This window comes from Aythya marila (genome assembly GCF_965140915.1).
Source record: "Aythya marila genome assembly, chromosome: 1".
Lineage (NCBI taxonomy): Eukaryota > Metazoa > Chordata > Aves > Anseriformes > Anatidae > Aythya > Aythya marila.
The window spans coordinates 192,593,177-192,616,297 of record NC_139042.1 but is presented as its reverse complement, the minus strand read 5'-3'; the positions used below and the strand labels follow the sequence as shown (position 1 = coordinate 192,616,297).

At 36.4% G+C, this 23,121-nt stretch overlaps 1 protein-coding gene across 1 annotated transcript in view; it reads right to left on the bottom strand.

Annotated features, from left to right (window-relative positions):
* COG5 (component of oligomeric golgi complex 5) overlaps positions 1-23,121 on the bottom strand; it is a 180,182-nt gene that overhangs the window by 25,914 nt on the left and 131,147 nt on the right. Inside the window, exons 11-14 of the mRNA XM_082778476.1 lie at positions 21,177-21,258; positions 18,637-18,841; positions 17,418-17,579; positions 15,426-15,525 (exon numbers count right to left, since the gene is read on the bottom strand). Of these exons, the coding sequence (XP_082634602.1) occupies positions 15,426-15,525; positions 17,418-17,579; positions 18,637-18,841; positions 21,177-21,258 (549 nt within the window). The remainder of the gene's footprint in view (positions 1-15,425; positions 15,526-17,417; positions 17,580-18,636; positions 18,842-21,176; positions 21,259-23,121) is intronic.

Below are 23,121 nucleotides of genomic sequence, written 5' to 3'. Positions count from 1 at the left end.
TCCCACTTGTCTGTATCCGTCTTTAAACATAGCAATTGCTTTCTTATGCTCACTTCAGTTGAGTAGAATATTCTCACTTTCACCTCAAAAGCTGTTTCCCATTTACAACTATTTAAAGCACAGGCACCCCCTACCCCAGCAAGCGGCAATTGTAAAACAGGTGACACATCAGTACTGGCTCCCTTTGCTGACATGAGATGCTGGCGAGGGAGAGAAGTCTCCCACCAGCAAACACCAGCCAGGGCTTTGCATAATGCATCACCAGGGCTGTGTTTTGCGATACCCTCAGGAATGTGAAAATGAGCTGCTGTTCCACTGGGCATTTCAAGAAAACTCCAAGGGCAGCTGCTAGACTAAAATGAGAATGAAAACACTGGAGGAATTGCCTTTCTGACACTCTCTGAGGTAGGAGGTTGAAATTTGCTCAACCTAGCAGCTGAAAGAAGGAGGCTAGAAGACTTTTTACATCCAATTCCACAAGATCTGAAGACTAAAAATTTGGATGTTTATTCATGAGGCAGATTTGGCTATAGTTTAGAGAAATGAGTTTAAAGAAACTCATCAAGACGTTTTGCAAGAGAAAGGTGTTAACCATTTGAGCGGTGTAAGGACTCAGCCTCAACAGTGAAAGCCACAAACTTATCACCAGGCTGAACAAGGGAGGGGGTTTCTGTAGTCAGCACCACCTTGTGTCCTAGAAGCTACAGCAGAACAACACAGACCCACAACACTTTATTATTTAAAGCTCTCATGAATTAGCATCTGGAAAAATACATAGAGACAGGCCTTAAGGATATGTTACCTAAAAATCCTTTAAAATGCACAAATCAAAAGCTTCACTCTGAAAATACTTGCAGAAAAAAAAAAGACTGAAGGACAACTTATGCTTTTATATCCTAAGCTAATAACACAATTGAAAGTTTTCATCTATCTTCAGGTATGAACTAAGAGTCTTCTCAGGTAATTTTATATATCTACACCCAAAATAGTGATCCATAGACCCCTTTGAAACCAGTGGTATAAAATAGGCCTTTATAGGCCATGATTCATTTCATCCTAATGTAGAAGTTCAAACAAAATACACCAGGCTTCTCCTCTCCATTGAGTACTAATGGAACTTAGACTTGTTTTCGATGTCCATAAATGTCTGCATTAAAGGCAACTAAGTTATAACAAGTAAATCTTCCCTCCTTTCTTCTTGCTAGCAGACTGAGATGTTCAACCCCATGTTAGGGGACTTGGAAGGGAAATGTGGGAAACTGAAATACAGAACTAGAAGTTATTTGAACTAAGTTTGCTTCCTGTCATAGGTATCTGTGTTTTATAAATCCAGTTCATCACCAGACCCTTAAGACAGCAGTATCATGCAGGTTGTACAGAGCTCTGCATTGAAAATAATGTTTGACCATATGTGTATATATGCTAATATTGTATCTGATTATTTTTTATTATTATTTTTTGGTGGTGAAATCACAGCAACTTGTTTGAGGAAAACGTCTTTCCCTGGAGACAAACTGCGACATCGAAAATGACCCATTCTAGATGAGGAGCAGTTACCTAAACCCAGTGACCTGACAGGTGACCAGGAAGCCTGTGTAGATTTCCCTGCCCCAAAGCCCTTCTTTCCCTAACTGCCAGCTCAGTGGGTGCCTACTGCTGTCATCAGTTGGAAGTTTTGTTGTCAGGGGCCTTCACACCTGGTAAAATACTGATACAAGTTCCTATGAAGACAAATGCCCTGAAATAAATGTCATGAAACTGCTGGGATTCAGACTGATGTAACCATCCAAATTTAAAACATTGTCCAACCCATTTCACTCTTAAGAAAGTGTTGAAGAAAAACCAAGTATTACAGGAGGAATAAAGAAATTGTTTCTAATACAAATAATGCTTTGATTTGAACGTATTATTGAAATGGAGCAATGTAAGAAATCAATTAGATGGAATTTATTAAGTAGTTTATTGACCCAAAAAGGACACTCATAGAACCTGATACACAAATAATGTGTCACCAAGAGGAACAAGCCAACTGAAGGCCCTCTGACTTGCTTCGGCCTCACTTGACTGAGAACTGTAAGCCATGACCTCTGTGCTCTGACCAAATTCAGAAGTTGTGTAAAATAGTTTCTTTTAGTTTGTATCCTTCCCATACTAACGTGGTCACCCTGCCTCCAGACTGCAGGTGCCTCGTGTCTGGTCAGTATGGTATTTGCACCATTTCTGTAGACCCACCTTGGAAATATGCTTTGGAAATAACCAGATCAAATTGTCTAGACTTTACACTTTTCCATGCATAAATGATATATTTAATTTGGCAGCATGTATTGAGAGATGTTGAGAGATGTTGTGGTAATTTTTCTTTGGGTTAAATTGCTGTTTTCACCAGGAAGCAATTAACGCATAATTTAGATTAAGACAAAAAATAACTAATTCATTCTCTCCTGGGCTATAAAAAATGCTGCTTGTCTTTTTTTTTTTTTTTTTTTTTTAAGAATGTTCAGATTATAGCTACTTCTTTTCCCATAATCTGTTTAACTTTGATTCAGAGTGATTAACTTCCCCTCTTGCAACAGGTGGCAGCTCAGAAGCGACACTGATTTGCTAGCTGTTTTGCTACCATTCCTTTCACAGATTACACATTTTGTGAAGAAGCTCAGTTTCACACTTAGAAACTAAGATCTTGTGTACATCTTTCATGACAGTTTTAGAGAACTCCATTTATTTCATTTCTCTGTTCTAAAACAGCCTCACAAACCCACTCTTTAAAGAGCAGGAAACAACATCGTAATTTAGGAGCACCGAGAAGATCTTAAATCAAAATAAGACTAAAGCAGTGCCTCTCAACAAAGCATTTGATCTAGCTCTAGGATCACGAGACTAATGTGTTTTGATAGCACAAATTGAACTCCAATTGTCAAGCTGACATTTTCAAGAATAAATACATTCCTAATAGAGGCAGCTGATGTGGCCATACCTCTGGCAGAAAACAATCAATCCATCTGGTGCTTGGCCTCCTGCCTGAGCATAACAACTTATTATAAAACACAGAATCCATTTGCAGAGTTTCTGAGTCAATAGGGCTTGGCTCTGGGATTTCTCCCATAAGCTACAAATAACTGGGATGGTTTACTATTTAGTTTAATATTTTCCATATGGCAGAAGGAGCCTCTTACAATCTCTTTCCACCTAAGGAACACTGAAGTTTACCAGAGTTAGTTTGCTGTTTTTTGTAAAAATACAACGCCACCTAACAGCAAAACACGCAACAATCTGAACTCCACTAGCTATGCAAGCTAGTATATTAGTTACTTGCAGGACAATTTGCAAAAAAAAAGAAGAGGCATAATATAGAGGTCTGAAGTGTAAGATTTAAATTAATGTGTCAGGGGTCAATGAGGTCCTTCATGGATGAGGATAAATTAAAATAAATGTCCTGCTTTAAAAATAATAAATTAAAAATTAAGAATAAATCATAAATAATATTTTGTTCTTGAAATTACTTCTAGTTTTTCAAAGAAGAAGATATATTTCTGGACATTAAGGAAGGAATAAGCTGTGAGTTCAGGCAATAATTTAAAATGTACATAAAAACATTTCCATTGCACCCTCAGGACATTCTTATAGCTTCCAGCATTTCTTTTCCTTTTTTATTTTTTTGCCTTCTTCAGAAATATGGAAATTTTATATGCAAGGAATATAGAAAAGGACTTCTTCTCGTGAAAGAATTCAAAATCTTATAAAAGCACAGTAATTCTTTTGGGAAGAAAAATTTGAAACTAACATGGGAGGGACGGCTAAGTCCTTGACCAAAGAAAAAAGACCCAACATCATGCTCACACTATTCATGCTAGAACAACGGTGATCATCAAACTGTTCCCTGAGGGTTCTTTTTTTTTCTACTTTAATATTCTCAAAAGTGGAAGAAATGGAAGGAAAATGGCAAATGGCCTTTCTGTAACAGAAAAGACAGGATTTATCTCTATGTCTTTGAATCATGAGAGACAAAAAGCACTGGGCAAAATAATCAAAAGTGAGTAATGGTTCATGGTCTTTAAAGAATGAGATGCTTTAAACAACTCCACTTTCCAAAAGCAGCTGGCACTCATTCACCTAAAACCAGTTTGTTCAAGGAATCTCAGAGAATCTGAAACCTAAAGCACTTGCAATCATTTGTCAGCTCCTGAAAATTATGCCCTCTGTATTTTTTCAGATTCTAGTTTATCAAACTGACTAATCCAAGTCTTCGAAGGATTTCAGGGACAATGTGTGTTGATCCTGATACCTCTGAGTCTAACAGTTTACTGAATTTTTTATGCTTGCCAGAATAATGACTGAGTTATTAATCACATTTTATACATCATCCCAATAACTGTTGGTCCCAACCAAATGCACCTCCAGAGGCAAAAAGCAGACACCCATCTGCAAGAGACACAAAAAGAGCAGGTCCAACATGATACAGTTCACCTACATATTAAAAAAAAAAAAAATCAACTTATTTAATTAAAAAAAAAAAAATCAACTTATTTAATTACTACATCTAATTTTTTTTTTTTTTTATCCAGTCCATGCATTAACTGAGATTGTAATACTTCTATACTGTGGAAGTTTACAAAGGAGCTTTATTTATATTGTCAAACTCCAACTAAAGTTGCTCCAAAATTATGAAATTCCAAAGGCTATACAATAGCAATATACATTTACCTAAATCTAGTTCTGAATCATAAAATTGAATTTGGTACGAGATAATTCAGAGCACACTAACAAAATATTGTAGGGACTGTGCAGTCTTGCTCTTCTTCTACCTGTTAGCAAAATTACATGCTAGATTTAAAGAAGTCTTCTAACCACCTTCCCAGCAAGATAAAATGAAGTGAATAGTATTCTCAAAGCTAGCCTTTTCTACTTGGATGTTGTTGTGTTTTGTTTTTGTTTTTTTCTGGAGGTTAGCCAGTATCTCTTAAAAAAAAATCACACATTTGTTATGTGAGTCACGATCTAACCAGCAAAAGACAACATGAGAATGAAGAAAATGTTTCATGAAGTTATTTTTTAATGTTCTCCTCTAGATTTTTATTTCAATTTTTAGAAGTTTAAATCCTTGATGTTGTTTTCTAAGTGACTTAATAGTGAGAAAGATTTTTTTGGGGGTATTTTCTGGACATTATAAGTAGCTTCCTAATGACTGTTCTTACAAAACTCTTGTGATCTTTCCATTAAAAAAAAAAAAAAAAAAAAAGAGGTCCTTATCTGACCTCTAATTATTTTCAAATTAGACCCACTGCCATCTTTAGGTTTTATTCCTGTACCATGAAATAGTAATCTTTTTTTAAATTATTTTAGTATATAATAGCCTCCCACATATTCTATTTAAATACCTATTAATGAGTTCCTTAGATGTGCCAAATACTGAATTCGTATTTTTGTGTTCTCTCACTTACATAGCACAGATCCATGTTTTTCAATGGCAGTAACACCATGTCTTCAAGGTACTAGTGTAATACAATTAGTACACATGTTTCAGAAAGAAGTGGGGAAAATTTAATCTTTCACATCACTTACACCATTACAACTGACCTGTTATTTACCGAAAACCCTTCCCAAAGTGTCATTTCACTACTGTTCTTGACTACTTGTGAGCTCATTACATTTCATGCCTCCTTCCAAAGTTCACAATATTCGACATTTAGACAGGAGGACAGGATACATTTCCCTGGAACTGTCAGACAGATCTCATTGTTGGAATATGTTCTGAATAGTGATTCATTCTCAAATGAAAGCTCACAATTCAATATAACACCACCTAGTACAAGACAGGGACTAATTCTTGTAAGACCACATAATAAAAATGACAATCAGAAATTTACCTTATGCCATTAGAACGAGAACTCATCTTACTTTTCAATTCAAAATCATCACAGGTCTCATAAATCTGATAGAGTTTAAAGGTGGTGCCAAAACTGTAGTGTATGAATAGTATCTTCCTTTTACTATAAGAATCTGATCCCAGGAAATGTATTTTCTCTCCCTCTCCTCCCTTCTCTTTCCCACTTCATTGAATTATTCAGCTAGTTAAATTTAGCTATATCAGATAAGAGGATGAGTGGGGGAAAAAAATATACCCCAAACCACACAGTTATGTCAGTAAACAACCTAACAGAGATGCAGCTCACATCAACTCTAAGTTTCCTTGATAGTATAGCATATTTAATTCAGTGGACTTGTATAAATTAAATGAGCAAAACAATTTGGGGGGGGGGGGGGGTAGGGTTAGTATAAGGTACATTTTCCCTCAGGAATATGTGTCAGTAAAGCCAGGCCTACAGACACGTTCCTCCATAAATGAGGCCTTAATTTTTTCCATTTCCCCAAGAAGGAGCCAGAATTATAGCCCTCCTACATCAACATCTTTCTTGCGACGTGTTACAGATATTTTTACTTTCTACCAGGCAGACCATGGAGATTTTTTTTAGTCTAGCCCCTTTCTTCCTTTTCGTAGTCAAACACTAAGTACAGATAGAAAGGTTCAGAAAAAAAATCCTACCACCATGAATACCGAGAGAGGACTAAGAACCAATCCTTCTTATCCAGCTAGTTTATCTTTGCAGTATTTTAACTTCTAAATCACATCTTCTTGCATTCCTACATTTCTCAACAGTTTCAATGATTGCGCCAAGATGTTCCAATATAGTCTCCGGATCCTTATAACACATTTAGCCTTTTAGATTCTGGACAAAATAAGCCATTCATATTGCTTACAATCTAAATAACCCGCTGAAAACAGCTTATTTAAATCCTCATTCCCCTGATCAAACACGACAGACACTTTTTCTTCGACAAATGACATTATGAAAATTCCTTGTAAAGATGCTGTCTCTTTCTCAGCTCAACGTTAAAGCTGAATTAATTGCTGTTTCTCCATTCCACCTGCCTGGCCTTCTAGCACTTTCTTTCTTCATTCACTTTTTTGCAGCAAGGTTTACAAACCAAGGAGAAGCATTAATTAATTAGAGATTTTTTTTTAATGGTAAAAAAATTAAACAGAGCAGAGCACGCTTAATTGTAATCTCAGGAAGAGATTCCAGAAGGTATGTGAAGCCGTAGCATGACAGAATTCAGCTCTCAAAACTACATCAACAAAGACAAACTGCAGCCTATTTTCTATTGACTATCATATATCAGATGCACCATAAACCCACAAAGAAAGAAATCAAGAAAAAAATCAAGATTAATCTGCCACAAAATCACAAAAAATTATGACGATGGGAGTGATGTGCAGAAAGTTGTCATCTATTTTAAACCTCAGTAATTACAAACTATTTTTTAAGCACACTCCAAAGAAAGGATCAGCTTTTTTTGCAGTAAATCTGAAAGACAAAAATAAATTTTCTAGAGCGGCGTAAGAAGAACACAGTCTGTTTTCTCACAATCTGCCTCTGTAAAAAACTCCAAAATAATCTATTCCAACCCACTCTAAATGGCTAGCTAGTGGACCAGAGATACTAGGGCTGAATATCCACTGAAAGTGGAAAATTGAAAAGATCATTACAGGTAACGGCAAGAGATTAAGCTGCTGAAGCAGCATTAAAGAACACTATAGTAGCTGAAGGTACTAGTGAAGAAGAATTTGGAATCTTGCACCTGCAAATTACAAGTTCAAATATAAACTAGATTGAAGGATGATGAGGGATAAATTGTTTGGCTCAGTTTCGGTCTTAAAGGAGAGTGAGCATTTATTAAAATCTTTGTAAAGAGTATCACTGACTGTCAATCTTATCTGAAGCCTCAGGAAGGAGACCTGTGATAGAAAGGGCCTGAGAGAAGAGAAATTCATCTTTAAAACGATCCCTACAGTGTAGAGGTAGAACACAATGATGGGATAATGCACTGAGCCACACAAGTTTTGTGGGTAATACTGAAAATAAGAACAACTGCAGCAGAGCTGACTTTCCATGATATATATATTGATGCTGATCTTACATAATGCATTTGGTTCTGATCAGCATTACAAAGATCAGTGCTCTAAAAATATCTGAACATGACAGACAGATAGATGCTCCTCAGCCTATATATCCATCCATTACACTCACTAAAAATAGACTATTAAATTACAGAAGGGGTTGGTTGCACTGCCATACAAAAAGGTGTCATCTGAGCTGCCTCAAAGAAAGATTCGGCTACCAGAAGAAAGTGTTGAACCCTTGAACACCAGAAAGTCCTAACATTGAGGAGTTTTCTAGCACCCAGCCAGCAATATGTGGAGTTGCCAGCCAGCCACACCACCACAGACAACTGTGCTCTTTTCAAGGGCTAAAAATCCAGTGGAAAAAGCAAACACTATTTGAAATAAGTCAAGGATGGCTGACAAGCATTACTGACAGAAAAACATGTTTAGGAAAGAATATCTTTTGAAGTTCTGGCACTCTAAGAAAATCTTAAGAGCAGAAATGTTACTATAGAATAAATCAGCATCTCCCAACTTTTGCCTCAGAGGTTTATTTACATCAGAAGTAAGAAAGCATGAATTCCAGATGCAAGGAAAAATTACTTCAATCTGTCAGCATTTTAAGCTTCCTCTTGAACAGATTTTGCATGTCGCTCTCTTTCGGTCTCATTCACATCTTGGCTTCATCCACCGCAATAAATTAAACAGTACCAGGAAAGGCTCCTGGACTCTGGCACATGATCCTCCCCACTGCTAAACTGCTGGGACACTCCTTAGCAAGATTTTGGCCTGGGCCAACGACTGCTCTCCCAAATGATCTCCAGCCACGGCTGCAGAGAAGCAACACTGCAGAGATTATCCCCAGAAGGGCCCTGGCAGGCAGCCACCGTGTTGTGGAAAAGCAGAGCCCTCACCAGCACCGCGGCAGGCTGCTCGAGGCCAGCTGGCCTCAGTACCCAGGAATGTTCCCGGGCACATTTCCTCCACCAGTATAGATGTCACCGGCCGTCCCATGTCGTGGACTGAGAAAGAGCAAGGCTAGGAGAGCAAATTAAGTTCGGAGTGTCGGTCAGAAGCCTTTGCTGACCTTGGATTCTCAAGTGACAGAGGCAGACATTAACATAAACATCAGAGAGGCAGCGTGGAGCAATTTAATACACAGCCTTTCTGCAGCAAAAACAGACATGTTTTGCTGATCCTTGAAGTGAGGCCAACACTAATCAGAACAAGCCTCAATGATACAAATTTGCCTTCAAACAGATGAGACCAAGCTCATTTACTTACTCACATTTACTGTTCTGAGGACAATTATATGTGTTTCTTTACACATCCATACTCAAATACATTTCAAAAACAAATTCAGATGCCTCGGAGACGAGCAGGGAGTGACTGGGATATAGCAGCACTTGACTCTGAAGGAGGGGTTGAAACGACAACGAATTGTTACGTTTTTCTATTTTTCATGCTTTTTTTTGGTATTTACTTCCTGAAGCAGTAAGGCACTAAAAACACCTGTGATCAAAAACACGTTAACTCATCATTATGATGGATAATATACTTTATACTAACACAGTTCCAGTTACACTATTTAGTAACAGTTAATTGCAGTGTAAACTCTCAGAACAAAGTTTAGAAATAATGTGTATTAGTTTTAATCATGTAATTTTTATGTCAGAGTTCCTTTACATTTAAATATTAGTCCAAGTAAATATTCAGAGCTGTTTTACAACACCTGAAATCCAGTTTCACCACTGCATTGGAAAATTATATACAGCTAATTCAAGGTTTCTCTGTTACTTCACAAGAATCTTTTTGTACATGGCTGACTACTTCCGTATTACTACTTGTATTATTGCCCCATTACTCTGCCATTGGTGCCCATTCTAAAACCATATATAACATTACAGAACTCAGATATTTACTTATGTAAATGTAAACGAATCTCCATATACTACTGAGATCCCAGATAGTGAGAAACACCCTGCCCACTCTCTACTCTATCACATATATCAGCTGATGATGACTTTTCCCTCAAAACAAGCCAGAATTTAGATATCTACTTCTCCAAAGAAAAATCCCTACAATTTTCTTTGTGTGCCAAGTGTGCAGTAGTCCATTGTTTTTGAGATCAGAATGCCAAGTTCTCTCTCATTTTTCTTTTGGCATGTTCAGCACCAGAGGTCCTTAACACATTAAGCAGTTACCTTTGAAATATGGGACAATGTTTTTTGAACTTTGGTGTGGGGACTCTACTTTCTGAAGCACTCATGTCTTCTCTTTAATCTTTAATCTCAAGATCCACTTCTGTTCCTGGATCTTTAGTATTTTATCCTTAAATATATAAACTGCACCAAGCGTCATCTTATATTTTCTTAAGAAGGCCAGGGGAAAAAGTCCTCAAAATGTCAGGAAGGACTGTGCTCTCTCTCCCATATAGCTGAAAATTATTCAGGTAGCTTTTTTACACCAGGCAAATCTGATAATCGGAAAATCCCACACCCATTGCCCAGGGTAAGATCCTGATGAGAAGCCAAGCCTCTACCAATAGCTGTGGGCAAAGGATAGATTAGCAGCTCTCCCAGAGCACTGCCCACAGACTCATTCATCAACTTTTGTAAGATATATGACACAAGTCCAACCACATTTAGTTAAGAGAATAAAAAAAATGATTCAAATTCTCTATTTCCTTCCTCCCTCATTACACCCACTCTCTTTCTCCATCTTTTGAGTGCTTCCTCTTTATGATTGCTTACAAGTCTGACAGTGGGAAAGATCTCCATTATGTCATCTGCCTGCAGCCTCTCGTCTCTTGGAAAGATCCCTTTTTTTAGACAAACTTTACTGAAAAATATTACTCCATAAAATACAAATATTCCATTTTTAGGAACCTTCTCCAATTACAGGAAATCACACCTCCCACTTATTTTAGCCTTATCTATCCTAACCCTAGGATAAATCTGCCTGGCGTAATAAGATCGTGTAGGTTCTTGCTTTGCCTGTACTGTTAGCAGACATGAAGCAACACCGTTACATATCCAAATGTAAAAGTGATTTTTAAGACAGTTGGATCCTCCAGAAGTTGCTAGCATAGCCACCCCCACCTGCTCCAAAAAGCAAGTGGGCAACCTGATTTTTACAATCCTCCCTCTGCCAATTACTCTTGGCTTGTTTATTGCTCAAAAGATACCAGGCCGTTAGTCTCTGTTGGTCAGGCCTTCCAGTGGGAGGCAGCAAGACGCCCTCCACAACATGGACAGCAAGACCAGAGGGAGTGCTGTGGGTCTCTGGTTGTGATTAATAAAGACAGTCTGACAGGACGACTGCAACTCTAGGAAAGAAACTAGCAAGAGGTCTGCAGGTTCAAAAAGGAGAATCACATCTCCTCTAAACAACTGCATTGTCATGTTCACAGCACAACACGTTTCATCTGTGTGCACTTGGTGGGTGTGTTAGTGTATTTCAGTCCACCCACACGCAAAGCTGAACAGAAATAGCGCAAAAGAACATACAGTACTTACATTTCCACTCCCAATATATGAGATAACTGAAATCATCACTCAAAAGGCAGAAAGAATGCAACAAAAAAAAAAAAAAAAAAAAAAAAGATGACAATAAATACTGTTTGGACTAGTCCTGAGCTGGGAAGGGAACAGACTAGATGGCCAAGAGGGCTCTTCCATCTCTGTAAGGACAATGGGTCTCACAATTTATTTTTCTGCTTGTTGGCAAAAGCACCAATTTTGTAAACTTTCAGAGCTTTTAGCTCTCAATGTTTTCATGACTTCTCTCTGCAAAACATCCAGTTCTAAGTGTCAGAGAAATATCCCTACCAACAGTCAAGCCAAAACACAGTGACTGCAAAATTGCAACAAAGAGGTTTTTAATTATGAGCAAAACTACAACAAATCAAATACATTCAAAATTCCACTCAGTAAATAATAAAATTACAGGGAATGAACTGGGAAAATACAATTATGTCTCACTTCCAATAAACAGGTGACTATCATTTTCATATTTTAAAACCATTGAAAAGATTTCTGAAATCAATGAGGTATCTTTTCTGAAAACAGACAGCCAAAATCTTTTCACTTCTTGAATACAGAGTATTTCTGCAGAGTATCACCCTAGAGTAAGCGGTCTTCAAGTGGAGTGCGTGCACCACAAGTGTTATAAAAATGAGCCACTGGAGTGCAGGAACAAAATGTAAGAATTTCAATAGTACATTGTATTTAACTTGTAGAAATATACATATAATAGAAGTGCACAGTATTTTTACTGGTAGAGGTGCCTGACCAAAAACAGTTGGAGGCCACTGCCCTTGAGGATCCTGCTTTGCAATTACTGCTGCCATGTAAAAAAGGCAATTAATGAAGATGTTGGTGAGACAGAAGCTCTCTTTTCTGTCTCTTCTCAACTATCAATTATGTAACTGGGTCAAAACCTAAGAGGCAGACTTGTGAGATCTCATCTTTTGTTAAGTTGCATGGATTCTCAAACAAAACAAACAAAAAACATTCAAGTTTTGCTTTGTTTTCAGGAAAAGCAATTATAAGTTTCTCATGAATCTCTCCCCTCCCTTGTACTTACTGTCAGCACTTGATGAAACAGCTAATTTCCCTTATGTGGCCAGTTAAATATGACCATGTGTTACATGTGTCAATCAAGATGGGTAGACAGGTAACCTAAGGTACTTGTAAATGGAAATAGATGAATCCCCTTGAAAACTCAAATCAAATAGAAAAACATAGTGGTTTTGTTGTTGTTGTTGTTTTAATTTGGGACCCCTCACTTTTTATGAAAAAGTGGCCAATGAACAAAATCTAGCTCCGTAAGCAGAAGTTACATTAAAAAGTAAGGAGTGTATTACGACGCACAAATGTAGGGAAAAAAATAAAAAATTTACTCTTATCCAGAATAACAGACCAGACTTTTAATCTCTTTTCTGATCTGGAATGACAAGGGCATAGAATTGGCGACTAAATAAAAATCTCACGATGTCTGTAATCATTGTAAGGATGCCTGGGCTGTGTGATTTAGGAAAACATGAGTAAGAAGAGACAAAATAGCAATACCAAGTACTCTTCCTCAGCATCACCTAATAAAAAGCAGGATGGGTGGTGAGGTTAAAAGGTTATTGTCTTAATTTAACAGAAAAATATTTTTAATTAATGCAGTGTATAATTATTCCTTCAAACTCTGCATAGTTAAGAACATCTGCAGTTACACTGAGTGAAACTAGGACAATAATTCTGAACACCTCATGGCATATACCAACCACATCAAGCATCAACAAGGGACTAGCGAAGCTAAAGATTCACCCAGCAGCAGAATAAATCTACCTACTGCTCATAAGTGGTTATTTATATCTTCTTTGTAGTCATTTGAACTGGTTAATACAACAATAGGTTTGAGGCACAGCAACTGCTAGTTCCTGGCATTGGTAAATAGGAAAACCAAAAGCCAGCAGCATACAAAGTCACAAGCAATAGGAACAAATATTTGGGATTCATTGGAAAAGGCCATTTTTTCTTACTTGTTTTTGCTTTAATTCTGTATGTACAGACTGCTATATGCTGCTTTTACTCAAAGTTAACATCTTGGATCTTGAAAAATATTTTTCTTGTTATTTTTCCTGTCTAAATCTTAGTAAAATATAATTCTTTTTTCTTTTTTTTTTTTTTTTTTTTTTTTTTTTTGTGTGTGTGTGTGAAATCGTTATTTCATCTACAAGGAACTGAAAAAATAAAAACCCAACATCAACCAAAAAAACATTAAGAAATTCTGAACTATGCACAGGGCTGGCAAGCATGACACAGGACATGTGAGACAGCTGTGCTCTTCCGGAAAGGCAGCTGGAGGCTAAGCAAGATATTTTAGCACTTTAAAGATGACACTATACACCTATGCCTTGACAACTGTGTTGAATCTTTCCAGTTTTAATTTTTCAACATGTTTATCAGTACGAAAAGAAAAAAAAAATTAAATTAAATTTAAAAATTGCTGTACAATAAACAATCTGTATTGTTTTACAATTTGTAGGCATATTCTTGAAGTACACTGATGTTCACTCGGCCAGTTTGACTAATCCTGTCTCTTGATTTTTCAAAGTTTCATTTTCACTAGTTTGTATAGTTCAAGGGTTTAGATTCCCTCTTAACTCTTTTAGTTTTACATTATTTTAGTTAGTCAACTAACACAAGGCCACAAATCATATATTCATCAGATTATTTCTACTTATCTTTTTTTCTCAGGGCTTCTTGAGAACTTGCCAGCTGGCTGATCACAAAACTATATATGCTCTTGAACAAGCCATTGGCCAGATTCAAACTCTTACAGAGGTGCTGAGCACAATAGACCCTGGTGCTTTTACAGTTACAGCTGATACATATGCCACTATTTGACTCTACACTCCAAGATAAATACAGATGCAAGTTTCTTTCCCCCCCCCCTTTTTTTTTTCATGATGACTCATGCCAACCTGAGCAAACTTCACTCCAAAATTATGACACCATAATTTGATCTCTTCCAACACAATTCATCCAACAGATGTGTTAAACAAAGAATTTGCTATTGAATTTCACATTTTTAAAGCTATTCAGTGACAGCAGGTGTCTAAAAGTTAAACAGAATCCATACTAACCTAACAACTGCAATGTTTTGTAGACAACTGTTGAAAAAAAAATGTTAGTGATTACCTCTGTCTTTGAATGAGCCATATAGTAAAGGAATGTCACCAGAGTCTGATTTTGTTTTCAGAATTAATGTTGTTTAAGAGAAAATCTTGTTCACAAATACAAGTAGTTAGCAATTTCTTGAGGGTCTCCATATTGCAACAAAGCAATTTTTATCTTTCCATAATAAAAGCATTACATTTTAGCAACAGACATCACTAGAAAACTGTTGATGTTAAAAATTATGATATTCATTGTACTACCCATTGGCTTCTTGGGAATCCCTCCCCCTTCCTCTGTTCAATTTAACATTAAATAACAGTGCATGGTGAATGACTGGAAGCATTTGAGAAGTGCAAAGAAATCAAAGGTCAAGTAAATATATGGCAAATGATAAATATACAGAAAAAATGCCTAAATTCTGTTGCAAGTAGTGCAAAAAATATACTTCAATAGTCCAGATTCTAATACCATAAAGACAATATATCATGTAACCAATGGGCTATCCAATGGTAGTAAATATTAAACTGGATTGAACTGTCTTGATTTTACTTAAAGACAACTAGACTTTTTTTTTTTTTTTTTTTAATTAACATGGCAATTTTGAGTTATACACACAAACTGTATTGCTATCAATAGACTGTGTTTATGTGAAGGCAGAATTTAACTGAAAAAATTTCCAAGTGTAAAGCTAATTCAAAGGTTTTGTCTCTCTAGGTTGCAATACTGTTCTGTTGTAAATCTACAAAAAAAGTGAACATTTTACATAGAAAGACAGAATTTTTTAGAAATTTGAAATAGAAATTACTTACAAGCTGTTCAGATTTTACACCATAGAGCTGAATGGTCTTTGCCACGTTTTTTGAAACAGCTAAACTGAGGTCTGGATCAACAGCAGCCACATTTAGCTCACTGGAAGCAAAGATTACAAATCTTAATTAACACCTTAGCAGTGCTGCATTTAATTGATAAGAAATTAACTATTAATACTTAGTTATGTGGCATGTCAATTTAGAGAGAGTAGTAACACATAACCAAGTCTTTCTAAGCACTGTAATTCAGTTTACAATTTAACAAGTCATTTGGGAATTTTATGTTCAGAGTGTTCCTATTCTGGTAAAAATGAGCAAAGTTTAGGAATGACACTTCAGTATGAAATCGCTATTAGTAAGCCATTCAAAAATATTGACTGCAATTAACTACATTCAAGCTTTGGCAGCAGCCTTCAAACATTACAGGTGAATACATAGTCATTCAACTCTGGAATTACATGAGCTGTGCAGAAATACCCAGGGGATGCCTGAGCTTGACACAACTAATAAGCTGTGTTTTAGGCAATACTGTGTAGTAACAAAGGCCCCAAAGGAATGACAGGGAACAAATGGAAGAAGGAAAATACTTCTAAATCTCTTGCAGTATTGCTCATACGTGGAACTCCACGGATCTCCTTCAGCTCAGGCTGCATTCATGAGTGCTCTACTGAGAATGCAGACAAGCACAAGGACCATCCCAAGGGACCACAGTGCTGCTAGTGATGAGATTAGTCTCTCCCAAGAACTGGAGAGAAACGAGGAATATCCTTCTCTGAGAGTCCTGCAGGGCCCCAAACATCATTATCTAGAGGTCACTTTGGAAAATTCAGCTGAAGCTTACTAATTTTCATGTCATAGACTTATAGAATGATTTGGGTTGGAAGTGACCTTAAAGACCACCCAGTTCCACCCCCTGCCCATGGGCAGGGACACCTCCCACCATGCCAGGCTGCCCAAAGCCCCATCCAGCCTGGCCTTGAGCACCTCCAGGGATGGGGCACCCACAGCTTCTCTGGGCTGCCTGTGCCAGGGCCTCACTACCCTCAAGACTATAGAATTTCTTCCTTATTCCTAATCTAAACCTACCCTTTTTTAGTTTAAAACAATTACCCTTTGTCCTGTCCTTTGTCCTGTAAGAGCCCTTTGCCATTTTTCCTATAGGCCCCTTTTAAGTATTGGAAGGCCACAATAAGGTCTCCCCAGAGCCATCTCTTCTCTACACTAAACAACCCAAATTTTCTCAGCCATTCTTCATCAGAGAGGTGCTCCAGCCCTCAGATCATCTTTGTGGCTGTCCTCTGGAGTCTTTCTAACAGGCCTACATCTTTCTTATGCTGTGTGTCCCAGAGCTGAATGTTTTTTTCCCTTTTCCTCTACAAGGAGGAAAACAACATCAGCAGCCACACAGACAGGCACCTTCTGAGCACTCGTAACTCCCAGCCACAAGTTCAGTGTCAGCATTTAATATTACCCAAATATACTCACACACATTCACAGTGTGAATACTGCCCATCATTTCCAGGCTGTACTAAACAGACTAGCCCTTACCAAAACTTTATGAGTGTAAATATACATTGGTAATTCAAGCATCTCATTTTATAAATTCCACATGGCATAATTGTCTTCAACTAATATCTTGCTGTTTCATTCTAAGAGATGATTTACATCAAAGATTATCATTTGCAGCCAAGTAAGCATCATTTTACTGTTGACATAGTCAGAATAATTAAGATATCAGATATTGGCAATAGGTTTAAAATTTCTCTTCCTCATATTTTATAAGCTTGAACAGTAAAACTTGAGTGAATATTACGGTTGTTCCAGAACAACAAAATACAGAAGATAAACCCTGACTTAATTTTTACGCTAATCAGTTTTAAAATTAAAGAGTAATCAACCCTTTACTGCTAACAAAATCTCATTTCTGAAATCGTAATATACAAGAAAAAATACGTTGAAGATTACATTTTGCAGTGCATTATATGTGCATACCTGGCTATAGTTTTAATGATGCTGTCAAGCTCATCAGAAGAAGGGGGATTCCGACCTCCAGGAGGGAAGACAAGATTGATGGGATCAAAGAGTCGAGATAAAGATTTTGACAAATAAGCAGCTTCATACTGTTGCAGTGAATCTTTCAAGGCCTTTTCTGGGCTGTGGTTATAAGACAAAATTATTACATTCTACATTCAAATACACAATAGCATCAGATCTTTCCAGACCATACAAACTTTGCAATATCCAACATTTCTTTTTTCTACTCTCTAAATACATTCATATACTTGAAAACATTTGAATACTGAATAGCTTGTTTTTCACATGAATAGTGTAACTGGTCAGGCAGCTATTCTGTGTAGTGCCATAGAGTTTGTAGCCCTTTCAAAAAGACCTATGTGGAATCCCTAATCCAAGATGTTCTCAAGACAAACAGTTGTAAAAACATCAACAGAATAACAATTGCAATCAAAGACATTTTTGTATTCCAGTGTTTCATTACAAGATAACTTGTGATCAATGGTATACTTTAAAAAATACAAAAAAATCTCTCCTGGTATATGTATGTTTATAAAAAGTTTCAGATAGAAAGACCCATCTTAAAATTACCAAGTTCCAGTCCTTAGTATTTGTATTGGTGTACGTGATTAAGTAGTAGTTTTCTCAAATATTTTTCCTCATTGTCAGAAAAGTTTGACAAACCTTTTCCTTTGCCTAGAAATCCTAATAGACTTGATAAGCCTGTTTCAGTTTGATTTTTCTGGTATCTACCACTCACAACATGTTTTCCTAATGGTATATAAACATATAGATAGTGAGTCATAACAAACAGAACATGTGTCACATTCCAATGATTGTGGTATCATTAAAAGAAAGCTCCTGTAAGTAGCTTATAGCAATATCAATATATATAAAACTGAATTTTGACAATCCCTATTTTTCATTTCCCAAAGAAAAAGAAAAAAAACTGGTTTCAAGATAATATTACTAAGCACTTTGTGAAAGACAAGACAATCCAACACTGCTAATTACGTAATCTAATGAAAATCCCACAGCTCCAAAATAGTATCAAAACAATAAACACAAGAGGCCAAAAAAAGCCTTTAAAATGTTCCTGCTATGACAAGTTGATTAACACCAAGCTTTTAAAAATACTCTGTTTTCTTGCAGGATGCCAAGCTTCACATTGTACTGCATTAGAGTTCATAATACATACTCATAGTCTTGTTTTTTTTGCATGAATATGTCCTGTGTATCTTCTTCCATTTGTTGCAGTTCAGCAAAGAGATCAGTACTTCCACTTGTGTTAAAATTCCTCTGGATATTCTGACTGTATTGTTGCAGTCGCTTCCATAAGTCATTATAAAGCCTCAGTAATTTAGGGTATTCTCCTTCAAAAGCTTGTTTCAAAAACATAGAGGCTGCAAAATAAAGCAGTAATTAGTAATGCACATTAACAAGTTCAAACTAATTTATTTGATTTATATGGATAACCTGTATCCATGCATTTAAGTCAACGAATCATACGTAATATCATTCTCTCTAATACTACTAATGTAATACTTATAATTAATTTCAGAGTAGTGTGAGCTATCACATTAAATGCAGTTGATAATGATATGTATCTAAAGCTCCAGTAATAAAACTCCATAGTTCAAAGACTGGACATGGAAAACTTATTTTGTGTATTAAATATACTAATTATGGTCATGAAATGGTTGGTAACAAACTTAATTATTAGTATTATTATTCATTTAAGTCCAAAGTGTGATTAGAACTCACTAAATAAAGCTTTTCTAACAATAGCTTGGCAGCGGAAGAAATGTGCTGCCGTGCAACTTTCAAGATACTCAGAAGAGACAAAGACAATGCCTAGGAGCCCAGCTCTACAAACTATGATGGTGGAAGCACATGCTTTTACACACACCTCTTAAAATAAGGTACCTAAAATGTAATTCCTAAGCTTGTCAAATAAAGAATGACAAAACCAGCAGAAAAATCAGTGTTATCTTCAGCCTCGAAAGGATTGCTGAAAGCAACAGGAAATGAAACAAATGCTCAACTGTTGTTGAGACTGATGTTAATCTTGATCTAACATCACTCATACTTTATGGATTTCCCTGTTACATTAGAAGATTAACACTGTTCCATTCATTCATAAGTTTTCCAGGTTCTGGACCTCTGCCCCATTTTACCCAGCTTGTTAACTTGTCCTTTCAAAGTATATTCTTATCTTGAATACTGGAAGGTTCACATTTATTATCATATGTATATAAGAGTTATTTTAGGTCACAAAATGATGTTTATAAAGCTGTCCCAGCCTCACAAAAGCAGATAATCATCTATTAGCATGCCCTGTAAACTGGCATGAATTCATATTTTCATTCTATTTTTCTGATATTGATCTTCCTCTAATCTGTAAGATCTCAAGGTCGATGACTCATGTCAGTGAATTCAATCACTTAAAATTTACATGTTAAAAGGAACATTTTTATATAGATGTGCTATTTAAAAAAAAAAAAAGTCTACTTGCTGTAAGTAGTTTCCCCAAAAATCAGATGTAGCAAAGAAAAAACAGCACTCAGTTTAAAAATCCAAATGCTCTCTCCAAACGTTGATATAAAAAATCATTAAAAATCACAAGTAATAAAATATTTTTGAATAGCTGTCAAGGTACTGCTGACAAAATGTAAGAGTTACCTTATTTCTGAGATGTTGATTGATCCCATTAACTGATGTCACAATTTTACAGTCTTAAAACCTTGTGCTGAAAACAGTTAGCACATGTTCTGTGTGAACATGAGATCCCTGGTATGTACATACTGCTGTTAAAGTATGCCTAAGGCAAACAGTAAAATTAATATGTTTTAACACAAGACGAATATATTTTCTTTTGGGATCATCTAGTTACTTAGCAACCACTGAAAATGAATCAAACAGCTACTTTCTCAAAATTATACTGCTGCCTTATAGCAGGGCAAGACGAAATTTTGAAGGGCCAATGTAGTAGCTGAGATCACAAAGATAAATGCAAACCTTATGTCTTTTGTACATGCAAAAGATTAACTTTATACTCTGTATACAAACATGAAAGATGTATTTCTGAAAGCACCGAGCTCATCTGGTTTTATGACCCAGCTGCATGCTGCATTAATATGACAACAGTTTTATGTTTATAACATGATTTTTATTTAATATTGCCTGGTTGCATCTGCTAGTTATTTACTACCCATGTGCTGAATATTGTGTATAATGAGAACACTAACCATTTATCTAGACAAGACAGAATTTTAACAAAACTCAGCTCCTTTTTTATAAGGTATCAAAAAGTGGCTAAAACCAGACTAATACTGATGAGCATTCATTAACAGATGTATGTATGAACTGCTTTTTAAAATCAGATTACTACTTACAATTTTGGCCAACCCATCCACTTTGGAAAGAATAATGTACCATTCCAAATCTTTTTACTTACACGTGCAGTTCCAAAAACATACATATATATATATTTATTAATTACTACTAATTAATTAAACAGAAAACTTTTTTTTTCTTTTTTCTGAAAACCTGATCACAGTTTAGGAAGACCATCCTGTTTGGTTATAAAACCATAAAAAATTTAAGTTCACAGACCAAGCACTGAGTGAACCACTCATATAGCTTTAGTAGAGAAGATAATGCACAAAGAGTTTATAGAAATGAGAGATTCAAAATATCTACAAAACACATTACAAATCATTTATATCAAATACTTACAGTCTGTTGCTGACTGAAACTGAGAGGAGAGAGTCTGAGTTACTGCAGTCCAGAATTTGTACAAAATATCAGACTGGCCATCCTGATAGCAAGTGAGAAAAGAAAAGAAAAGAAAGTTTTAAAGCAAAACCTTTTCAAATAATCTTAAACATTGCAAATGTTTCTATCACAGCCCTTCTACCACCACTGAGAATGAAAACTAATGAAGTCTGAGAAGTTTTCCTTGAGTTTAAAGCTAGAAAAAATACTTGGAAAAACAAAAATAAAAGCTTCAGTCATCTCACAAATGGCATCTTTTCCCTCATATCTGAGTGAAATGCTCCCACAGGAAATGCATAGATATTTTGGAGTGAGATATGAGTGTAGAAAGAAATAGTATACTTTAGAAATCGTGTTAGAAAATCTCTTTGTATTGCAATGACCTTCTCATTCAGTGGGAGTTCTCTTGTTGGCTAAATCACAGCAATTATGTTACTGGCAGTACAACATGCTTATAGACGCTGATCAGGGACCAGAACCAGTCCATGCTGCTCTGTTTCACACAGAACTGCAAAAGAATTTCCAGTTTCAAAACCCGTGCAAAACAGGGAAATACGGTGAACCTCACAGCTGACTCCTCACCACCTTGTGTCAACAAGGCTTGCTGCCAGGAGAGGCAATAAGGTAGTGTACTCTTGCAAAAAAGACATACATGAAACAGCAGGCTGATTAGTTAATCCTCTGAACATCTTGCACTCAAAGCTCAAACCAACCATTAAAGCATGATCTTGCTTCCTTTCTTTTGCTCTCTTCCTGTCTGTATGCTTGAGGTAGAAAAAACTGCAAGACCCGATGGTGGGTAACCTATCCTGCTCACCTGTTAGACACCTGGGAGGCCATCCAGTGTTTTACAGTCACAGAATCACAGCATGGGTTGGGTTGGAAGGGTCCTTGAAGCCCACCCTGCCATGGGCAGGGACACCTCCCACTGAATGAAGTTGCCCAAAGCCCCATCCAGCCCAGCCTTGAGCACCTCCCGGGAGGCGAAAGCTCAGAATGTTTTTCTTGATTGCATGGTATATATATGTATACCTATATATATATATGTACCCTACTGTATAAATTAAGCAATTTGACCAAATCACTACGGATGCTAAGGATACTAAGGATTATCAGCAAAAAGTTTTCAGTAAAGCACCCATAAACGAAAAGCAAAATACTCAGCAACGCTTACGGATGTCAGCAATTACACGGATTTTAGGTTGGCATTGGCTGTTTCTATTATGGTTGGACTTGATGATCTTAGAGGTCTTTTCCAACCTGAATGATTCTATGATTCTATCCCAACTCAATCTGAAACATCATAGTTTTTAAACCAAAGCACAATATTCACAGATAAAGATGAGTTTAAGCAAAGGACTCAAGACTGAAATCACTGTCAAAGAGGATGCAGTCAGTGCATTTTCTCAGTTTTCCTTTTGGTGCTGCCAATGACTTCGCTATGAGAAAAATAGAAAAACAATAAAACTAAACTAAACGTTAGTTCTTCTTAACAACACAAGCTCTTTCAAATATAAAAGTCTAGCTAGTACAAAATGAATTACTTAACATGACAACGTTATAAAGAAAGCACTCTATTCACTTGCATAGGCACTAACGTAGAAAGCAATGAGGGTATTTAAAATGCCCTGCACTAACAGGGAACGGGCATTGAATCTGAAAATCTGGTCATTGAAAGATTGCAAGTTCAAGCTCAAGTTTTCAGTTCAAAAACTATTATCTTAAAGAATTGATATAAAGCCTGCGCATCAGTCAAATGTACACTTTTTTTTTTTTTTTATCATATTATCAGTCAGAATGCTTTCACAAATTCTGAGATTAGACACAGAATTCATCCAACTGTATCCTTTATCTCTAAAGATATCCAAAGAATGATAAAATCTGTGGGTCAGAAGAAACAGAGAAC